At 46.5% G+C, this 21,981-nt stretch overlaps 1 protein-coding gene across 1 annotated transcript; it reads left to right on the top strand.

Moving 5' to 3' along the window:
• The first annotated feature begins 15,520 nt into the window (after positions 1-15,520).
• LOC117857354 (protein PLASTID MOVEMENT IMPAIRED 1-RELATED 1) lies at positions 15,521-19,485 on the top strand. Its single transcript, XM_034739983.2, has 2 exons — positions 15,521-17,972; positions 18,058-19,485. Exons 1-2 carry the CDS (start codon positions 15,643-15,645, stop codon positions 19,199-19,201), a joined length of 3,474 nt encoding a protein of 1,157 aa, XP_034595874.1. The 5' UTR covers positions 15,521-15,642; the 3' UTR covers positions 19,202-19,485.
• Positions 19,486-21,981: the final 2,496 nt, after the last annotated feature.

Raw genomic sequence — 21,981 nt, 5'->3', positions numbered from 1 at the left:
CCTAGGATTATTTGGATCCTTGATATGTAACTGCTACATGTACATTATGCATATCAATGCTTCATGGTCTATGGCATTGCAATACTTTATTTACATATGTGAGCGCTTCGTATGTCCTTGGTAGAGTTTGTGGTAATCGTAGTGATTAGCTTAACTCTGCGGAAAATACAGATGTGTGAGTAAGATTGTTGATTATCCCTGTGTAGTGATGGTACGGAGGAGGGAAAGAGCTGAGCGAGCACATAATCTCTGTGATAGCTAGCGAAGGCAACACCCATTTGTGTAGTAGATGCATATTCATGTGAACCTAGATCATAGGGATGGAATGCATATCTATCTCTGTTATCTTTATTGTATCAATCTTGGCTCCTTATTTAGTTTAGATTAGTTTGTTTCTCTACACAACCCATATTGCCTGATTTTGTTAGTAAGATTAGTATAAAGTGAAAGTCATCAATCCACTTGTTCCACGGATTGATAAACCTTGGGGATACTCTAAGGAAAAAGCTATAATTGATCCTTGTGCTTGTGGTTCACCAATTGGCGCGCTAACTGCCATCAACAATTGTGGCTTTCAACTGCGCGTCTGTGACGCATAGGGCCTGTTTGGATGCGCTATTGCTAAAGTTTAGCATTTCCACCCATTAGCACTCCCGTTAGAAAATATGACTAATGGATAGATCTAAAGTTTATGAAAAGTCACTTTTGCCCTTTTATCTCGTCACCTCCTCCCTTTCTCTCTCCCCTTTTTGTCTTTTCACAAGCTATTAGCACTCATTAGCTCCTTCCCACCAGCTAATGCTTTTACATTTTTTGAGGGTAGGCTAAAGTTTAGTCCTCATATTAGCTCTTCTATTTGGATAGGCTAATGTATAAAGGTGTTAAACTTTAGCACTTTATATATTAGCTATGGTAGCTATGGGATCCAAACACACCTATAGACGCATCCGGTCGTGGGCAGCCTAGGGACAAACGGTGACAGAAAGGCTAACACAATATAGAGACTAGGCAAGCGACGGACGGTCAATACGGTTGCTAGATTATATCATGTTCCCAGTCATGGTACATCCGCTACAATGTCACGCACCCAAACAGGCAAACAGAATACCCATTCAGCTGCGATTTTTCCTTGCATAGTTGTTTAGTTAATTATTTTCACTAGATATATTCCCAGATTGGAATGTGCAAATATCACCAAGGTATGAAGTGTGCAGGAACCTGAATGAGTTATATCAGGTATAACGAGATAAGATGACCTAACGAATGTTTGTCCACCCAATTTGCTAAAATGCGGGGTAAAAGAAAAAACTCGACCTAGTGTTTAAAGTGCGTGTGGAATCCCTGCTTTATGCCGATTCAAAGGAGAGAGAAGTCTTTCAATCGGTTCAAAGGAGAGAGAAAGCTGAACTATTATACTTCAGTCAAAAATAGTCAAAAGCACACGAAAGTGAAGTGCCGTCAAATGTGAACAAGCAAGGCCCATGGGCCGCCATGGGATGAAATTCTGGTTAATTGCCATATGGAACCCAACAACTTGGGCCCGCTGCTTAGTCTCGGCCTTCGGGCAATAACTTGTGCTGTTTCCTTTTCTTTTCTTTTTTGAAAAAAAAAAGTGTATTTTTCATCCGTATCGCAAAAATGTGACATTCATCCTTCATATTTCATTTGGTGCAAATTAAAACTAAATTAGTGCATTTATTATCTCCACTTTAGTTTAACAATAATTTAGTATCATATAATATCAATTTAGACCATGTAAAATACACTTTAAGGGTTCATGCTTGAGTATTTTGAGTTTTTGACGGTGTTGTGTCGAGCTATATAATCTGGCAGCACCTGCGCGCCTCGGCGCCTCCCACGCGAAGATTTTCTTTTATTGGTGGAGGAAATTGGATCTATACGATCAAAAGATTCTACTTTAGATATTTAGCATCAAAAGATTACAAGTTACCTTCCGTCGATGGAATCGCTTGGTTCTCTCTATTTTTGCCGATTAAAGATTTACAGTATTCCAATTTTACCCTCCACCCAAAACTACAGGTGCCTTCTCCCTAGCGACGATCCCCCGAGCCCCGATGGCCTCTGCCGCTCGTAACTCTGGCGGGTGCTGCACTGCTGGTCGCATGTGCCGCGGCAGGGGCGTTCCCACCCTTTTGGCGAGCTGGGGCGGTTGCTTGGGTGAGCTCGCCTCCAGTACCCGTCGATGCACCCATAGCAGGGGCTGCTGCATGCTTGCTGGTAGCTGGATGGAAATGTAAACGGTAATGGTATAATATATACGTCGGATGAGAGTAAAAATATCGAACGGACATTGACAGACTCGAAACTTTTTTCCAATACAATTAACAGCGAGTTCACGTCCAGTCATTTTTATTCCTGCCCGTTGACTCTTATCCATTCCAACACAGCCACCAAGCAACCAAATCCCCTATTCTTTCTCCCTGCTCGCTAAGTGCTGCAACCTGCAAGACTGCAACCAATGGAGCTCGAGCTTCAACCACTCATTTATCTCTCCTATCTCTCTCCCTTGCTTCCAATCCAGATGAGCTCTTGTCTGAGCTGCGGTGGTGTGGCCCCTCTGCACACGACCCTCATCCAAGCAAGGTTGCCGATGGTGACAATGAGATCCCCATACGGGGTGGAGTTCTAGCTCGGCAATGGCGGTGGCCTATGCGATCTGTGGCGAGCGATGTGGTGGCGCCACCAACAATGGGCTTGGCCGCCTGAGGAGCTCCATGGGGAAGGGTGCCGAGCACCGCTCCCCCGCGGTTAGGGGCGAGCCGCGTCGGCCCGCCATCCTCCTCCTCCACCACCGTTTTCTAGCTTCGGATCCCACTGTGCAGTGCTCCTCTTGCCAGGCCTTGCTGCATGTTGCAAGCGTATGTTTCAAGTATTTCAGATTTTTCAGAATAATGTTGCAAGTGTTTCATGTGAATGTTGCAAAGTAGATCTAGATGTTGCGATGTTGCATATGTTTCACACACATGTTGCAAGTGTTTTATCTGTATGTTGCATTTTCAATGAGAGATTTGAATGTTCCATGCAACACGAAACAGATGTTGCGGCAGGTCTTTTTTTTCCTCATCATCAACAGATGGCTAATAAATTTTTTTCAACATATTTTTTGATGTTGTAGACGGTGATTTTCTATGTTGCAAACATTTATTTTCTATGTTGCAGATGTTATTTTTTGATGTTGCGATGGACCAACGGAGCATCCGATGGGAAGTTTTCCCGTCAGATGTCCGAGCGCTAGCAACGCCAAATATAAAAGCTATGATCCATTCTTTCTGCTATATTGGCATACGTGATGAGCCCTGGTAGAGCTCGAGAGACCGGCCAGCTAAAGTAGTAGAGGCGCCGAATGCCACGATGTCTTGGTGGCGGCCGGTGGCACGATGGTCTAATGGAGGGGAGATGAGGGAGGAGATGCACCCACAGTAGCACCTGTTGCTGGAACGTGATGACATTGATCACGTCTTGTGGAAATGGCCAACCACGATTCGACGAAGGCCAACATTGCTGCCTCCGTCGCCGCCGACGAATCCCCATTCGTTCACCCGACCTACCACTACTCTCTGCTCCTGAGCTTCCTGTTTCTACTGAACTTACTGAGAAGAATGTTGAATTAAACAATACAAAGACCTTCCTAATTTGATGGATAATATTAAAATCATTGAGAAGATTTATACAATGCAAGAAATAGCCATTCTAGAATGGAAGGGCATATCTTGTCTTAGCCTATTAGGAAGGGTAGAATGGTCAGAGTTAACATGGAGATGACAGAATGGTAAGCTGCTAACAAATGTGATCTTTTAATGATATATATCTAAAGTTCAATCTTTTGCTAGTATATATAGAATGGTTTTTTCGATGGTATAGATCCAATTTAGCCTGTGTTTGGATACTAGATGCTAAACTTTAGCCCTGTCACATCGGATGTTTGATACTAATTAAAAGTATTAAATATAAGCTAATTACAAAACTAATTGCACATATAGAGGCTAATTCGCTCATATTTAGCCCTTCTAATTACAAAATTAATTAGGCTTAGTAGATTCGTCTCACGAATTAGCCGAGGACTTCTGCAATTAATTTTATAATTAGGGCCTGGTTTGGTTCTGGTTGCTTATTTTTAGCACCCGTCACATCGAATATTTAGATACTAATTAGGAGTATTAAATGTAGACAATTTACAAAACCCATTACATAAGTGGAGGCTAAACGGCGAGACGAATCTATTAAGCCTAATTAGTCCATGATTTGACAATTTGTTGCTACAGTAAACATTTGCTAATGATGAATTAATTAGGCTTAATAGATTCATCTCGCCGTTTAGCCTCCACTTATGTAATGGGTTTTGTAAATAGTCTACATTTAATACTCCTAATTAGTATCTAAACATTCGATGTGACACGTGCTAAAAATAAGTATAGGGAACCAAACACCCCTAGATCATATTTAATTCTTTTAATTAGCATCTCAGTATTTGATGTGATGAGTGCTGAACTTTAGCCGAGGATCCAACACGCCCTTAGGCTAATCCCAGTGGGAGTTTCATAGAGGTTTCATGCACATTAAATACAGTGACACATCAGCATATGTGATGACATGGCATGGTAGTTATAAAGTGAGAGAGGGAAGGAGTTTCATCAGGATGAAACTGTGTATACACTGTTTCCAAGACTATGAAACCTATTGAAACTTGCATTGGGGGCTATAGAGTTTCATTTCATCTAACCCTATCCAATCACATGCCTCACAATTAAATGTCATGGGCATTCTATGTAATCGTGAAATGAAACTGTGCACTGGGACTCCCTGTTTCATTCATGAGAATACACCTCATGGGATGATGTGGCATCTTTGGAAACAGTGCAATGAAACCTTGCACTGGGACTAGCCTTAGGCCCCGTTTGTATCCGCTTATAAGCGGCTTATCGGTGGAAATAAGCGAGAATCCCGCCAAACGCTTTGCTTATTTCCACCGATTCTCGCTTATGTGGTAAGCCGCTTCAACGATTTGAACTACGAGAAGCGAGAAGCGAGAAAATCTTCGCTTAGATTATAATCTAAGCGTGGCTGGGAAAAGCGTATACAAACAGGACCTTAGCCTTATTGGTGACGCTGCCTGCGCTGCCAGAGGACGTACCTTCCACTCTTCCAGAGCAGGCAGCCAGGATGAACTTTTTCTAGGATTTAATATCCGCGCCTTTCTTCGCCAAACGAACCCGCCTCTCCTCGAAACGCAGCGGATCTGAGCCTCTGGAGTAGGGGTGGGAAGAATCCTGGCGTGGAGGTTGGATGTGTCTGGATGCGATGGGCTCAAGCGCAAGTCGCCCGCTGCACCCCCTCCGCTCTCCGCCACAGGGCGTGGACTCGTGGGGATCAGGTGATGGGCAACCGCTATTCGTTCGTGCTGCCTGCTCCATGCAGGTGCGTGCGGATCGAACATCTCCCACTTCAGATTTCGGCTGTTTAATGTTGGTTGCTCGGCGATTTTGATCTCTTTCTCATGCGATCTGGAGTGTTCGTCGCTTTGTGTCTATGCGACGGGGGGGTTCCGATCAAGTGATGCTGGTTCATCCCGCGTGATATAGATCCTTGCGTTCCTTGTTATTTTCCACTTGTCTCCTTGATTATTTTTGGATTTGGATGGCACGATTTGCTGCGCAGGTTTTTTTTTTTTGGGGGGTGTTTGTGGGGGGGGGGGGGGGGGGGGGGGGGGGGGGGGGGGGCGAAGGATCGACTCTGTTCCTTGCTTTGCTTGTGAGGCGATCAAATTGCATTGTTTTAGCTTTGTCATGAGCTCGTAATTGCGCCAGGATATTTCTCAACTAGTTTTATTTTCGTAGTAGATTCGTGTTTGCTTCAGTAGTTTCAAGAAATCTGCAATTGTCTGATCATACAGTGAGTTTTGCTTGTTCTTCAATTGGAACACCTGTGGCTGTGACATTTCACATTCTTCGAATTACTGGCTTGGTGCCTTACCGGAGGAGGCCGAATTCTTTCCCCTGTGTGAGCAGCTATGAAGTTTTGATGAATAATAATCGTGTAGGGATAGATTGGCTAACTGATGTCACAAGCCAGATGACTTCTGATAAGTTTTCTGCACGCGTCAGTGTACTCTGCTCTGCAAGTGGTTGGTTATCCGTTAGTTTTCAAGCAGTTTGAAAACGCCATTTTACCTGATTTAGCAAACACTTCAATTTTCTTTTATTATGATTAGATGTACCCTTCATCACATCAGGTTTCACGTGGTCATTGATTCTTCAATCCCCCAGTTAAGGAAAAGTACGATGAAAAGTACGATGGCTTACAACAAATGATCTGATCAGTGGTTACAGCACTAACTGTTTGGAACTCTTTTAAAATACTGTAACTAATTGACTGGAGGAGGACAACTGGACTCCTGGTTATCATTGTTAACTTCGAGTGTGTGCATTGAGTGAGCACTGTGCATCCCTTACCTTGGCGTTAACACAATGTCCTTTATATAGTGTTGCTAATCTGACGATTTACAGCCATATATCCAGTTTGTTGTGTAATTGTGTTCAACTCTTCTCAGCGAGTGTTGGTTTCAGCTTATCCTCCATGACCCTGTTTGCCTCAATTGATATAATGATACTGACCCTTCCTGTGAAGCTGTCATATTTGAACCATGACTCATTGACGCTGCGATGTCTATCACACTTTCATTGTTTTAGGAATTATTTTTTCTATCTTTTCCACTGTTACTATTACTACTATTATAGATTAAACGGTTCTCTCTATCGTTGCTATACTGATTACGGAGGACATAATTGGTGACTTCAATGTGGTATTTTTCTTAAATATCTGACAATACATAATGGCCTATGTTGACATGTTTGCCAGTCAGCTCTTTGAATGAAGCTTGGCTGCAGAAAGATTTTAAAAAGCATTTTCTTCTTTACACAAAATAGCAAACTGGTTATGGAGCACATGGTGCAGTAGAAAGGAATCAGAAATAGATATTACAGTACTATATTAGGGCACCTTAACGAAATGATAAGCGTACATAGCTTATACTCTTTAACTTGGTATCTTTTGGATTGGATCAAGGGTTGCTGTGACAAAATTTGAGTTTGGTATGCACTGAACAAGAATACTTATGCTAGGAATGTGATCGGAGGGAGCCGGGTGGGGGTGATTTGCTTAGGCTTCGATGCGACCAAATACTGTATTACAAAAACAACCTTTGCATATGGATAATTAAGGTCGTTTTGTATATATGAACAATAGAGTTGCAGGGACGCTGGTCATGCCGCGCCCATATGTTTGGATCTACTTTTGTTTACTGCTCCTTTTTTTGTTTTTTTTTTCCCTTCCCTACCCCGCAGGGGTTGGCACTGCCTTGCTTGCTTGATGGGGCGCTTACTTGAGGAGGTAGGTCATCCACCAGTCATCTCGTGCAGGTCTGGTGAACAGGGTCTGAATAGTCTTTGTCAACCCCGCGGTTTGTTGCCTCCACTTGTCCGCTGCCGGTTTCTGATTAGTCGGCACAGGTGGCGTTCACCGATGGAACAAATATTGCTTCTTCCTAGCAATTTCCGACTTTTGTCCAGTAGTCGTCAGCATGAACGTCATCCTATCTTGATGCGCCGATGCGCATGGCTGGCCATGGCTGCCCAGTTCGACGGCGTCGTTATTGTCTGTGTTTCATGTGATAACAAGCAGAGGAAACTGGAGAAAGGCCACACACACCATCATGCGTTTGATAGGCTCAGTTAAGCCCAGAAAGGGGATGATGTATCAAGATAAAAACAAAGGATTGCATATATATAGCTGATAAGGGCAGAATTACAGCGCAGATTACCAAACATAGGTTCCCGATCAAACGAACAGACCACGAACACTGGGTGGCTGATCAAACAGATCAATGGACCCGCAAACACAGGTGGCTCATCAAATAACCACAGCAAACAAATTACGAGGAAAAAGAGGGGGAAATGTGGCAGAAGAACTACATATGAGGTAACGCAATCGATAAACTGGTACAGATCTTTTATTGATGACAATATGTGGGTACACAGACACATGAGCAGCTAAGTCAGTATGCACGAGTAATCCAGTGCACTCAACAAGACAGTATTGGCTGGTGTAAATCAGGATCCCCTCGACCGTGCTGCTTGTTGGCCCCATCCAAAGCGGCTTTGGGAGGCTGCTCATGCTGCTTGTTCGCTCCATCCTCGGCGGCTTTGAGAGGCTCGTCGTCGCTGTTGACTTGCTCTGCCTCTCCACAGAGGAAGAGCATAAAGAATCCGCCGAGCACTGTTGCCATGCCCATGGTCCAAACGGCGATGGCCGCCGCCAACGGCATGAGCGCTCCTACCTTGCAGGAGAACATCACGGTCAAAATCGAGGAGAGGATCCACACGCCAGCCTTCGCGCGGCTCCTCGCGCGCGACCCCAGCGGCGAGCCTTCAAAGCGGGGGAGCAAGTAGAGCAGCAGCGCCAGGTCGGTGAAGGACGCCGCCACGAACGCCACGGACCCCGGATCGTGCCGGGAGTGGTATATGGCCCCGCAGCAATTCAAGAGCAGAATCAAGAGGCAGAGGCGTGTGATCCTGGCTGAGCTACCGGCAGTGGACGATCTTGCTGTTCTGGAGGCAGGGGACGAGGGTGCGGCACTCACCATGGCGATGGGGCTTAGCGGCGGCGACAAGGAGTCAGTGGTGTGAAGTCCTGCAGAGGGGTTGTGGCAGCTCGCCTCCATGTTAATAGAAAAACATCACGAAACGAAGGTGGGGGGAAATTACGCTTTCGTTTCAAGGTAAGTAGGTAACCATCGTATAGTAATTTATTTTAATATATATATAGAAAACACCATACAAGTTAAATAAGTTTTTCAAATAAACCCTGGAAGTTTCCAAACTTACCTTTAAAGTTTCAGAGGAGGACTTCGTTCACAATGAAACCCACCGTGCTAAAGGAAGGAAATTTATGAAAGTTACCATGTATATTGGTTAAGACAATATAAAAGTTACCTTCACTGCCACAAATGTTGAGCTTTGCTTGATGCACATACAAAAAAAAAATCATTGGGGCCTGATTAGTTGGGCATCAAAATGTGCCAAACCAAAATCAGGGCATTGGTATTTGTGTTTTGGCATCAAACCAATTGGAGAAATTTTGGCTGCCACATTTTGACACCCAACCAAGTGCCATCCTAAAATTTTAGCCCAGATTTTGGTAGGCAAATTTTGGCATGCCCCAATTTTAGCAGGGCAAAGGCCCTTAGCATTTACATTCAAGCTAAACCGGTTGAGGTAGGAGATGTAGTCGTGGTATTGTGCACCTTAACCAAGTTCGAGTTCTCAACTAAATTATATTTATTTTGTCTTAATGAAAAACAATGTAGTCCTTACTAGATCGAATCTCGTTTCTAAGAGATGAGCTTAGCTTAGTTAGTTAGATGGGACTGTGGGTGTTCTTGTGCGTCTCAACCATTCAGTTCGAGTTTTTCTTCCACTCAAATTTGAATGTCTATTTCCCTCTTATTATGAAAAATCCCCAAAATGAAGATGCACTGGTATGCAGTTTCTCAGATCGAGGAATGGAGTGCATCCTGATGAACTTCTCTTCTCCGAACGTCTCAAATCGAGATAGAACTAGGGGTGTGTTTGGTTTGAGGGTTGAAGGGGGTTGGAATGGGTCGGATCTAGTTGGGGACAGTGTTTGGTTGAAATTTTTTTTTAAACTTATTTGGTTGAAAAGCTAGTGGGTTGGGTTCGTCCCAGTAAGGGAATTCTCTCAATATCCAGATTCATTCGGTCCGGCCAAAACCAAAAAATCCACTCGACCCACTTGAACGGCGTCTCCCTCCGTCTCATCTGCTGCGTGCTGAGGGAGGGTGGTACAAGGCAGCTCCGGACTGGACGGCGCTGCGTGAGCTGTTGGAGCTGGACAGGGAGGTGTTGCGCGGGCTGGCGGAGCAGCACGGGTGCGGTAGAGAGGCCCCCGCAGGTCCGCGTCGGCCACGAAGTAGGGCCGCACAGGTGTGGCGTGGAGGATAACGCATATGAGCGGAGGCGGGCTGTCTGGTGGAGCGGTGGTGACGATGGGGAACCTGAGACTAATGGTGGATGGAGCAAAGGCGAGCGGAGGCTCGGGTGGAGGATGAGGAAGAGGATAAGGTAGAAGAAAAAAAAACAAGAGAATGACACTGCTGCAGGCTCTACGAACTAAGATGGCATCCATCCGTAACCCTTACAAGAAAAACTAGGTTGGACCCATGCTCATCAACCAAACACGAGGTTGGTTGAACCTTAAAAAAAAATAAGTTGAAGCTGACCCGATACCAAACACATGCTGGATGGAAGAAACCTACCACACCGCACAGCAGCGAGTGGTGACGCACACCAGTGAATCAGTGATCCACTCCACAATCTCTGGTTGCGGCTTTAAGCAGGCATGCTTGGATATAGAAGATTTGAGTTCCAAATGCCTAGTATTGCTCAATGGAGGATTCATTTCATACAAACAAGCCTTTGATTTTTTAGGCACCTTTTCCCCTATTTTCTCTCGTTACATATATATACAGATCAGATCTACTAGCTACTGCTGTCACCATAGTGTGATACCGTGTGCTTACAGTTCAAGCGTTAAAAAACTCGGCCGGGGACGAGGGCAGGTCTTTCCCCCTACAGTCTTAAACGTGGCTAGTATGTTCGTGAAAAATTCAAAAGATCGAGCCAAATTAAATCTGTCACGCATCATAAGTTTGACGACTTGGTCTCCCAAGAACCGCAACCCCACAGGCCCACATAACACGCAACACGCGCTGTAAGTTGAATTGTTGCAAGATACTTAACATCCAGTGGTGATTGATTAGTACACGGATACGTTCTTCACTTCTTCGATACATTAATCTACTACCGGTATCAGGTAAAGTAGTACCGGATATGTTCCCCAATACATTGAGCATAGCTGTGGAAAGCTTTTGTTTAAAGAGGGGATCCTTCTATCTTTGTACTTATATATCATTATATTGAGAGCTTTAACGCATAAGCAATCGTGTGAGAAAGATGTAGCAAACTTATCCTAGGAAGCAACAAGAGCTAATATCAGACAAGAAGATAATGAATTGAAGTTTAAAACTACTCATCCAATGTACAGTTTTATATTGTTTTTGTTCAGTTATTTCATCCTGATAAAAACCGTTTCCTTCTCTCAGCTTAAATTTAGGTCTTCTTCCAGTAGTCCAAGTCAATCTTTCGTTGTCTTGTTCCGGGCGTGGACTGACCTTGTCAACCGGATATGTTTCGTTGTCAGGAAAGTTTCCTGGAATCTTCCATGCAGCTTGGGTGCACCTTGCGCTCTGGATGGTAATGGCCGAAGGATGTTCCCTCTGTCAGCCAGCAGCATTTCCCTCTTTGCTCGGGTATTTCATTGTTTAAGCGGATATCCCGTCACGCCCGCGCGAGCACTTTTCTCCGCGCCTAAACTTTTCAACCATACAAGAAAACCCTAGCCGGGCGTACGACATTCTACTCTCGACTCTCGTACATGTGGACTCTATGGATGCGATGTTGCTGTGCTGAACTGCTGATCATCGGTGGCGCAAGGTTTGCTGCTGAGACGAGGACGGGGTGAATCGATTACTTCCTCTTCACCAACGTGCATCTACATTGAACCAACCGCTTCAACTATTCTCCGTTGCGCCGTACGTTTAGTAGTAACAATCCATAACCCTATTACTCGCATATTCCTTGAACATGGTAAATGATACATTATTATAGCTAGTGTAACCTATCCAACAGTACTGTACCTATTCCTTGACTTGTCCATCATCTTAGTTGTAATCCTATCTTGCTATCTACGAAACCGCCTACATTGCAATAGCATTCAGCAGATTTTCTTTGAAATTCCACTATTTTTTTTCTAGGTGAAAATAGCGTACTCCCTCCATTCAACAACTATAAGGAATTGTGTGGTTTAAAGTTATCATTTTATCAACAAATATAAGGTATTTTGGAGAGAGTGATCCTCAAACTTGTCACATTGTGTCATCCTAGTTCCTGAATTTGCAAAATGCAGATTTAGCCCTCTAAACTTAACTTCGGGTGTCATTCCAGTCCTTAAACTCGCAAATTGTAGATTTAGCATCCTAAACTTAATTTCGGGTATCATCTCAGTCCCCCAAAGTCGCAAATATGCATTTTAATATGCATTTTCAAAATATCTTGATACATATTTAACTTGAGTATATGGTCAGAGAAAGATGCTCGTGTAATTGTGTGTATATTGATTGTTGTGTAGCCAATCAAGTGGGGGACATGAGTTTTGCCTTAGATCTGAGAAGCATGGTGAAAATAATCTAAGTTGCCGAGATCGATCCTTTGGTTCATGGCTTAATGCTTTCACCCGATCCTTTCATACATGCCTCTGCCAAAGCTAAGTCCATGGCCTGCAGTTCATGTTTGCGAGTTTTGGGATCGAGATGACACCCGAAATTAAGTTTAGGAGGTTAGAAGGTTAGATATGCAATTTGCAAGTTTAGGTATCGGGATGATACCCGAACCTAAGTTTAAGAGGCTAAATCTGCGATTTATGAGTTCGGGAACCGGAATGATACAACGTGACAAGTTTGAGGGCCGCCGATGGACTTTATTCTTTTGGAGACCATATATTAACTCACTGCAAAACAAAAGACCCCCTCTACTAATTCTCTACCAAATCTCATTAATAGAGCAGGTTAAACATTTAACCCTAATAATCTACAGGAATTTAATGAGGGGTACATACTTCTTTTTCTACTATTCGGTTTAAACAAAAATTCTGAAGGAATTTAACGAGGGGCTTCCTTCGGTTTAAAGCTAACCTTGCACGAGTAAATTAGACAGTCCCCAAATGGCCAAATGTGTGCTCGATTTTTCATGTCCAAGTAAGCAGTCTACAACTCAGGAAGCCTGGGTGTGTTTGGAGGCCCATAAAATGAAGAAGGGACATGATGCCCCTATACAGTACAGTACAGTACAGGCCGACGTTATGGGCCCTCCACAGCAGCATTCAAATTCAAACTGGACGCTGCCGAAACTACCTTTTGGGGCCCGCCTGCGTTTTGGTACCATCATATTTCTTGGAACAGTAGTCAATTACGTTTGCGAGAACAAAGTGCAGCAGCTTCATCAATCATCATAGTATATTTCATAAAACATATTCGGATATTCCAAAACTAGACTGCTTCTAAAACTATTTTCAGTTCTGACCCTTTTTCTCCACGCTAATGTCGACGGCGCCGTAGGAAAACAGGTTGCAGCCAAGGTGGCACAGACGCACAGTTCATGCTGATGTGGCCGTCAATACGCGCCAGCAGCCTTGGCGTGAGCGCTCCGCGCCGGCCTTCCTGGCGCGGAGCATGCGCACCGCATCCTCCCTTTACTTTTCCTATAAGCTGCGGCGAGCTCACGGTCCCAAATCTTAGCACAAAGCTTGGATAAAATACCATGCAAACCGTAGCTTCTCGAGGTGAAATCTTTCATCCATTTACTCAAATCAACACACACTAACATAACATAAGAAAGCAACGCAATTCTGAACGCACTGTCACTTTTTATAATGGGATGGACACGCGTGCCTGATGAACATGTTTTGCATGCCCCCTTCCTGTGTGCGTCGAGCTAAAACATTACAAGAAAAAAAAATCTGGAGAACATCCTACAAACAAAAGCGTTTCTACTGAACAGAGTAAACAATTTTTTTATGCCAAAATTTGAGTTAGTGTAAATCGGAATTTTGGGAAGCTGCTTGATTGATAATCATGTTTCGTGCACTTTGATTGATGCAGTGTGGGGCGTTCACGGTTTGCGTGACAAAAATTCGCGAAGACATCTGCATGATTGCTTCATTGCTTGCTCAGCTCGGGTAGAATTCTGCCGTGCCGAGCTCGGAACAGGTCCAATGGCTCCGAGCCTCCGATTCCCTCCGGCTCCGAGGCTCCGATCAAAAAATGCTTTGACAGAAACGAGGCGGCGGCAACCTGCGGTCGTTCCGTGGGGGCACTTACTCTCTGATGCGGACCTACACCTAGCAGCATCCGTCGAAAATGACTCTGACAGCAACTACGCGAGGCAAGAGAAGAGTTTGCATTTTGACTTAGGGGCTATTTGGAACAGGGGCTAAAGTTTAGTCCTGTCACATCGGATGTTCAGATGCTAATTAGAAGAACTAAATATAAACTAATTATAAAACTAATTGCAGAACCTATAGGCTAATTCGCGAGACGAATTTATTAAACCTAATTAATCTATCATTAGCAAACGGTTAATGTAGCATCACATTGTCAAATCATGGACTAATTAGGTTTAATAGATTTGCCTCACGAATTAGTCTCCATCTGTGTAATTAATTTTATAATTGGACTATATTTAATACTCCTAATTAGTATCTAAACATCCGATGTGACAAGGCTAAAGTTTAGCCCCCGGAGCCAAACACCCCCTAAGAGTCGTACTTTGTTTCATGACTCGTGTGACGGGCAAAAATCTCTAGCCAAAACATGAGATGTTGCATGTCTAATTGGCAAAGATTCTCGGCAAACGGAGTGCATGCCAGCAGGCACAATTGGCATGCTCCGGGCTCCGGCTAACAGGGTCATTAGTTCACAAATTTATGCCCGTGGGGCGTGGACACTGTAAGCATTTCGGGAAGATGCTTGATTTATTTCCAGCAACGCTCTTTGTACCCGCAAGTTTGCCATCAATGTTTCCCAAACAAAGTAGTAGTAATAGCATCAATTCAAATCCCTGGATACATCGTACATGCATTTTTTTCCCTTAGGTCCCGTTTGGGTCCCTTCATTTTGAAGGAATTGGAATCTATTTAATGGAGTAGGTTAATTTATGTTGGAATGTGGCATTCCACAACTTTCCAAAGTTTAGATATAAGCCTATCTTAAATTCATGGGGTGGGAGATGGAAATTGATTCTATAGATTATGGTTATTAGAATGGAATTCAATTCTTATAACACGCTCTTAGACTTGCTTCTCTATAGTAGAAGTGCAGCATATAAGTATCTCCCCCATATCACCAACTATAATATACAACTATATTCCACATACAATTATATTAGCTTAATTAATTTGTGTCTAAATTATGATTATTAGGATGGAATTCAATTCCAATGATCCAAACGGGGCCTTAATGAAACAAGTCCAACTGCTCCAGCAAAACAAACACGAACAAATCAAACGCCGCGGGTGTAAACCAGGAGAGCAGCTCAGGCTCGAATTGGATTCCCCGAGTGTCCACCTTCCAAATCATCAACGCATCGCAATCCCATCAACCACCCACCAACCAACCCAGCAGAAAACACATACCCCAGCCCATCCGTCTGTTTCACGAGCCGAGCTCCGCGAAGACGACATCTCCATTCTGTTTCACGATTCACGTGGCAAGAATTCCCTTCCAGATCCCAAATCCAGCTCACTGAACAAAGCACCGCAGCAAACGCACCGCGTCCTGGAGTACTAACAAACAAAACGCACCACCAAAGCAACGCATCCCCCGCCCCGCTCCGCATTCCCCCTCTGTCCGCCTGGGAAGCCCCCGTCGCCGGCCGCGCCGCCCCCTTCAAAAATCCCCAACCCGACCCATCCCAAACCCAAGCGCCGCCAGCCATGTCATCCCGCTTCCCCCCTGGCGCCGGCGCCGCCGCCGGCGACCACCGCGGGGGCGACCCGGGGGACGCCGCCCTCGCCCGCGACATCGTCACGCTCCACAAGGCGCTCTCCCTCGACCCCTCCACCCGCCGCCGCCGCTCCCTCCCGCTCCCCTCCCCGTCCCCCGCCGCCACCGAGCAGCCGCGCCACAAGCCCCGCCTCAAGCCCTCCTTCTCCTCCTCCTCGTCGCGCAGGCTCCTCCCGTCCTCCGCCGCCACCAACTCCTCCGCCGCTTCCACTTCCTCCTCCTCGTCCTCGTCGTCTTCCTTCTGGAAGAAGTCCCTGACCGCCATCTCGCACCTGGGCCGCCGCCGCCTCGACTGCGCGTTCGCGCTGCACGTGCACTCCATCGACGGTCTCCCCGCGGCGCTCGACGGGTCCGCGGTCACCGTCCAGTTCCGCCGGATGTCCTTGTTCGCCTCCACCCGCCCCGTCGCGGCGGCCCTGGGCGCCGCCGCGTTCGAGGAGGCGCTCACGCTGCGCTCCCCGGTCTACTTCTCCCGCGGCGCCAAGACCGCGGTCAAGTACGAGCCTCGGGCCTTCTCCGTCGCGGTCTCCGCCTCCACGCTCGAGCTCGGCAAGCACGAGGTCGACCTCACCCGCCTGCTCCCTCTTTCCTTCGACGACCTCGAGGACGGCGGCGACTCCGGGTTCGGGAAGTGGAGCACTAGCTTCCGGCTGTCCGGCCCCGCCCGCGGCGCGCGGCTCAACGTCACCTTCTCGTGTTCGCTCGTCGGGAGCGGCGGCGCCGGCGAGCAGCAGAAGGCTGGGGAGGTAGCGGGGCTGCGGCGCGGATCGATGGCGCGGCCGGTGTCAGTGCAGGCGCCGACGCCAGTGCCAGCGCGGAGCAGGGACGTGAGGGTGCTGCACGAGGTGTTGCCGAGCTTGAGGTCTGCCAGGGCACTGCCATTTGATGGTGATGGGGGTGTCGATGCGAGGAAGGAGGAGGTGGCAGCATTGGACTCGACGGAGGAGGGGTCTCCGGAGGCAAAGCACTGCACATCAGTAGAGGTCAAGAAGGAGGACTTGGTGCATCCAGAGGGCCATTGGGGTGCTGCGGAGTTCAATGTTGTTGAGCATGGAGTTGAGGTTGAGGTTGCCTCAGGTGATCCACAAAGGCCCAAACATGTCGAAACTAGCAATGCTGCTGATCAGGAGGAGGATTTGGGGTTCAAAATCGACGATGAGGGATCATTTAAGCCTGCATTAGTAAGTAATGATATCGCTGAAGATCAGACTGCTGAAGTGATGCTGGAGGAGGCAGTCAGTGATGTTGCTGTTCAAAGGGAGAATGCGGAAGACAAACATGATGGAATAGTTAAAGCGGCTTCACTGCCTATTGCCTCTCTTGAAGTAGAGAATCAGTTTGGAAGGGATGCAGAATTGGAGGATCTAGAGTGTATGTTCAATGACCTGTCAATTGCTGAGCCAGAGGAATTTGAATCACCAGTTGTCGAAGACAAGTGTTCTAGGCGATTAAGCTGCACAGGCATGACTGATAGTTACAGGTCTGCCAGTAGGAAGGGCAGATCGCGCAGCATGGATGCTTCATCAGATTCTGTTGCTACTGAGTTCTTGGATATGCTTGGAATAGAGCATAGCCCATTTGGGCAACCCTCAGATAGTGATTCTGAGTCACCAAGAGAGCGGCTTTGGAAGCAGTTTGAAAAGGAAGCCCTAGCATCTGGGAATGCTATTCTTGGTTTAGACTTTGATGATGGAATGGAAGAACCTACCTGTGAGGATGTTGTGGAGGATTTCGATCTCTCTGCAATGATACATGAGGCTGAGCTTGAGCTTCAGAATGGAAGCCAACCCATAGATACCAGATTTCGAGCTAAGTCGCTGGAAGATGAGGAAACTGAAGCCTTAATGCGTCAGTTTGGGCTAAACGAAAAGTCCTTCCAATCTTCTCCACCTGAAAGTAGAAGTGGGTTTGGTAGCCCTATTGACCTCCTGCCTGAGCAGCCTCCTGAGCTACCACCATTGGCCGAAGGTTTAGGCCCATTTATTCAGACAAAAGATGGAGGATTTCTGCGATCAATGAATCCAACCCTGTTCAAAAATGCGAAGAACAACTGCAGCTTGGTTATGCAGGCTTCTTCACCAATTGTGCTGCCGGCAGAGATGGGCGCTGGGATTATGGATATATTGCATGGTCTGGCATCGGTTGGAATTGAAAAATTATCAATGCAAGCAAATAAGCTTATGCCCTTAGAAGATGTGAATGGCAAGATGATGCAGCAGATTGCCTGGGAGTCTGCCCCACCTCTAGAGTCTGCTGAAAGGTCTGTAATCTTCCTTTTCATGCTTGTTTATGCTTTTCCTACTTTATCCTGTGCTTTGTTTAATTTTTTTTTTGAATCAATGCAGATATGACCTATTGAACAATCATAGCATTGATGCTTTGGTAGGAGGGGTGGGAAATGCCACCTCTGGGAGGAAGAAGAAAGGGAGGTGTGCTGATCTGTCATCATCCTTGGGTGGGGAGAATGCTTCAGAATATGTTTCACTTGAGGACCTTGCGCCGTTAGCTATGGAAAAGATTGAAGCCCTCTCCATTGAGGGTTTGAGGATACAGTCTGGCATGTCAGAAGAGGAGGCACCCTCCAATATCAGTGCCAAGCCTATTGGGGAATTTTCGTCTCTGCAAGGAAAGTCTGCAGAGAATACTCGGTCCCTTGGTTTAGAGGGAACTGCAGGCTTGCAGCTTCTGGATGTTAAGCAAAGTGGAGAAGAAGTTGATGGATTAATGGGCTTGTCTATCACTCTAGATGAGTGGATGAGGCTTGACTCCGGGGTAGTGGATGAAAAAGAACAACACAGTGACAGGACATCGAAGATACTTGCTGCTCATCATGCTAAATCGATGGAGTTAGTTGCTGAAAAACGGAATGGAGACAAAAAGAGCAAGAGATCTGGTAGAAGATGGGGCTTGTTAGGGAATAACTTCACTGTTGCTCTCATGGTTCAACTACGTGACCCACTACGTAACTATGAGCCAGTGGGCACACCTATGCTTGCTTTAATTCAAGTGGAAAGGGTTTTTGTCCCCCCAAAACCCAAGATCTACAGTACTGTTTCATATAAAGGTAACAGCGAGCAATATGATGAGGAGCCCAAGACTGAAGAGGTTCCAAATAAGGCATTGGTCGCGGAACAGAAGGTTGAGGAATTAGAGGATTCCATTCCTCAGTTCAAGGTTACAGAAGTGCATGTCGCTGGTTTCAAGAGTGAACCTGAAAAGACGAAACCATGGGGCAATCAAACACAGCAGCAATCTGGTTCAAGATGGTTGCTTGCAGCTGGCATGGGCAAGGGCAACAAGCATCCCCTGATGAAATCCAAGGCGATCACAAAGCCGAGCCAAGAGGCAGCTGGTCGGCCAGGAGACACCCTATGGAGCATCTCGTCACGGGTCCATGGCGCAGGGACCAGATGGGGCGAGCTAGCAGGAGCTAAGAATCATTCGCGGAACCCAAATATCCTCCTTCAGAAGGACAAGAGATTTCGGTGATGGTTTGGTGATTCTGTAGTTAGCGCTTGGAAGAGAGATCTACCTGGTTTGATGGGGGCAACTTATTTATCTGCTATCGACCTCTCGCTGGAGATGTTCCTAGTGGATTGTTAAATTATGTACATTGAGTTCTCTTGCATACTGAACCAACTTGGATCGGTTCGTTTTTTATGCTTTGCAATGTGCTGTGTTATTTCCTTCTGAATTCCCTTGGGCTCAACTGTACAGAGAAACTGGTGTTTCTCGTCACAATGAAAAGAGCGACTTCTACAGTGAAGGTGCAATACAGTCTTCCAATATAGGAGTAGGTTTGCCATTGCCATCATTCATCTCTAACCAGCTAGTATTACTCATTTATTCGCAATCTGTTGCACTGATCTTCTATGCATGCATGCTACGCAATGCTATTCTCGCACTGCTAACTGTCTTTCTTTGAGAAAGAACACTGCTAACTGTCTTGGGTTCTTGGCATTTATGTATTTCACTACTCTCTCGGTGTGTTCGTGGAGCAAGTCCAACTGCATGGTTACTCTTTTTTTTCCCCTAAAAAAACGCGAGTTATTTTTCTGCTGCAGAAACAATGGAGATGAAATGAAGCAGACCTGTGTCGACGCCATGCTATCTGCGAAAAGAGGACGCGATTTTGCTAATCCTGCTAGATAGATCCCCCATCCCCTGCCGCGTTCTAGACTCTTTGTCAATGTTACAATGTACTATAAAATCGTCCCCTTTCTCTTTTACGGATGGGCAGCGTTGCAGCATGGAGCTTTCTAGGCAGGTTAGTACAGCCGTGCAGATTAGCTACGTGTTCATGACATCCCGTGCTCGCCGTGGATGCAATGATTCTTCCATCTACGACGAGGGTCCCCACGATCGCATAAAAAGTTCGTTGGTTGGACGCAAATTTTTGTTTAAGGAATTTTGCGGGTCGTGTCGCGTTCGACAGCTCATCGAAGTCGTATTATCATTCAGCACAGGGCAAAAGGCAACCCCACGGAATCTGTTGTCGACTTGTCGTGGATCTCATCCGACGGACGCTCGACTATTGGCCATGAGTCCATCCGAACCAAAGAAGATGCTGAACCCTCGTCGTTTGACACGAAAAAGGAGTCTTCAGTCTGTTTTCGACCTGGTTCCTTGTTCGTTTTTTGCGTGCTCGACTTGAGCAGCGCAAGCCGTTTTCTTTCTGACGAGCCATTTCGTCAGGTTTCATTTCATCGAAGAGCCCAGAGCTGAAGTAGAACTACGGAAAGCTGGACACAGATGCTAATAACGGCAGTTGCGTTAGGTGATCTGTGATCAGGTACGCAAGGACACCGCGGGTCGCGCAGTGTGCGGTGGTAGCCGTAGCTACCGCGTCTGATGATGCCATGCGCCATATGCCAGCTCGTCCTTTCCAGAGTCCCAAACCCATGTTTGGCATTAGTGTGAGGCTTACACGTTCCCTGACTGACTGGTACCCACGGCCATCTTACTTGCTTGCGTGTTTAGTTGCCGGCATCTGATTGGGAGATGACAGTTTCAACCTAGAGCGATGCAAGCAAAGGTTCCAGTTACCTGAGACCATGGAATGCAGTATTTAATTTCTTCTGAAAATGTCACTATAAAAAAAGAGAAAAATAATAGTTCTGAAAAATGCTGCCTGGAGAAAGGAGAATTCCATTCTGTTTTCTGTTATTACAGTTTCAGACCCCATCTTTCCAGAATCAAATTAGTGTAGGCTGAAATGGACGGCACGCCACAATGACTCGGCGGTGGTTGCACTTGCGCAGCGTCGCCATCATCGCGGTGGCGGTTGATTTCTTACCTTCTCCTCCAGCCACCTTTTCCCCTACTGCACTTGTAAAAAGAGCGAGTTGTACATGCACCGCAGCCAGTACGATTGTACGAACCCATGAGCTAGCGGCCAGGTTTGGACGGACGGCTGCCATTGCCAGCGCCCAGTCTGCCTGCGGCCTGCCTGTTTCCGTAGCCATTTGCCCATTTCAAACTCTGGGGCCTGGGGGTACCCTTGTCGCCGCACGATCTCTGTTTATACTCCAAACCAGCTCGTCCATTCCGTGGATCATCGTGCGCACGTTGGGGCAATGACATGCGCCTGTGCAACCCGCGGGTGTGCAGCTGTTAAAAACCCGGGAGCTGGAGCCGGCCCGGGATGGCCGCGCTACGAGCACATGATGGCCGATGGGCGCAACGTCTTGAACCCAGGGGAACGCAGCGAACCTGCTGCCGTACGTTTCCGGCTTTCCATAGCTGGCGGTAGTGGCGAAAACGTACCCGCACGACCTTGACACAACTACACTCACACCTGATTAACGGCACGCCGGGGACCATAGACAAGTGTTGACGGCAGCACCGGGTTTTGGTACTGGACGGGGAGTTTGAACGCCCCTGGTCTGTCGGACTACAGTTGCTGCCCCCTTATGCACTGTTCTACCATCCAACGATAAGATGTTCCGTTCGATCGAGCTGGAAGGATGAGGATGCAGCCAATTTCGTCATCCGCGTTGGGGTCCATGACAGGCGAGTATGTGCCTGCACAGCTGAGCTGATGATAGGGTCCGTGGAGATGACAGATGAGCCCAGCAGCGGGGCTTAGCTTAGTTCTTCCATTTGGCGCAAGCAACGCGTCATGATCATGGGCTTTTCCCATCGAAAATAATGTTTCGTGACCTTGAATTCATCAGAGGGATTTGGTTGCGCCATCTGATCAGCGACCTAGCTTTAACTTAATCCGTTGAATAAAAATAGCTTATAGCTATAGTACGTCGTTCAGGTTT

Source organism: Setaria viridis, chromosome 5 (genome assembly GCF_005286985.2).
Source record: "Setaria viridis chromosome 5, Setaria_viridis_v4.0, whole genome shotgun sequence".
NCBI classification, from domain to species: domain Eukaryota; kingdom Viridiplantae; phylum Streptophyta; class Magnoliopsida; order Poales; family Poaceae; genus Setaria; species Setaria viridis.
Note: the sequence above shows the minus strand (reverse complement) of the source record. Positions and strands in the feature narration are given on the sequence as shown.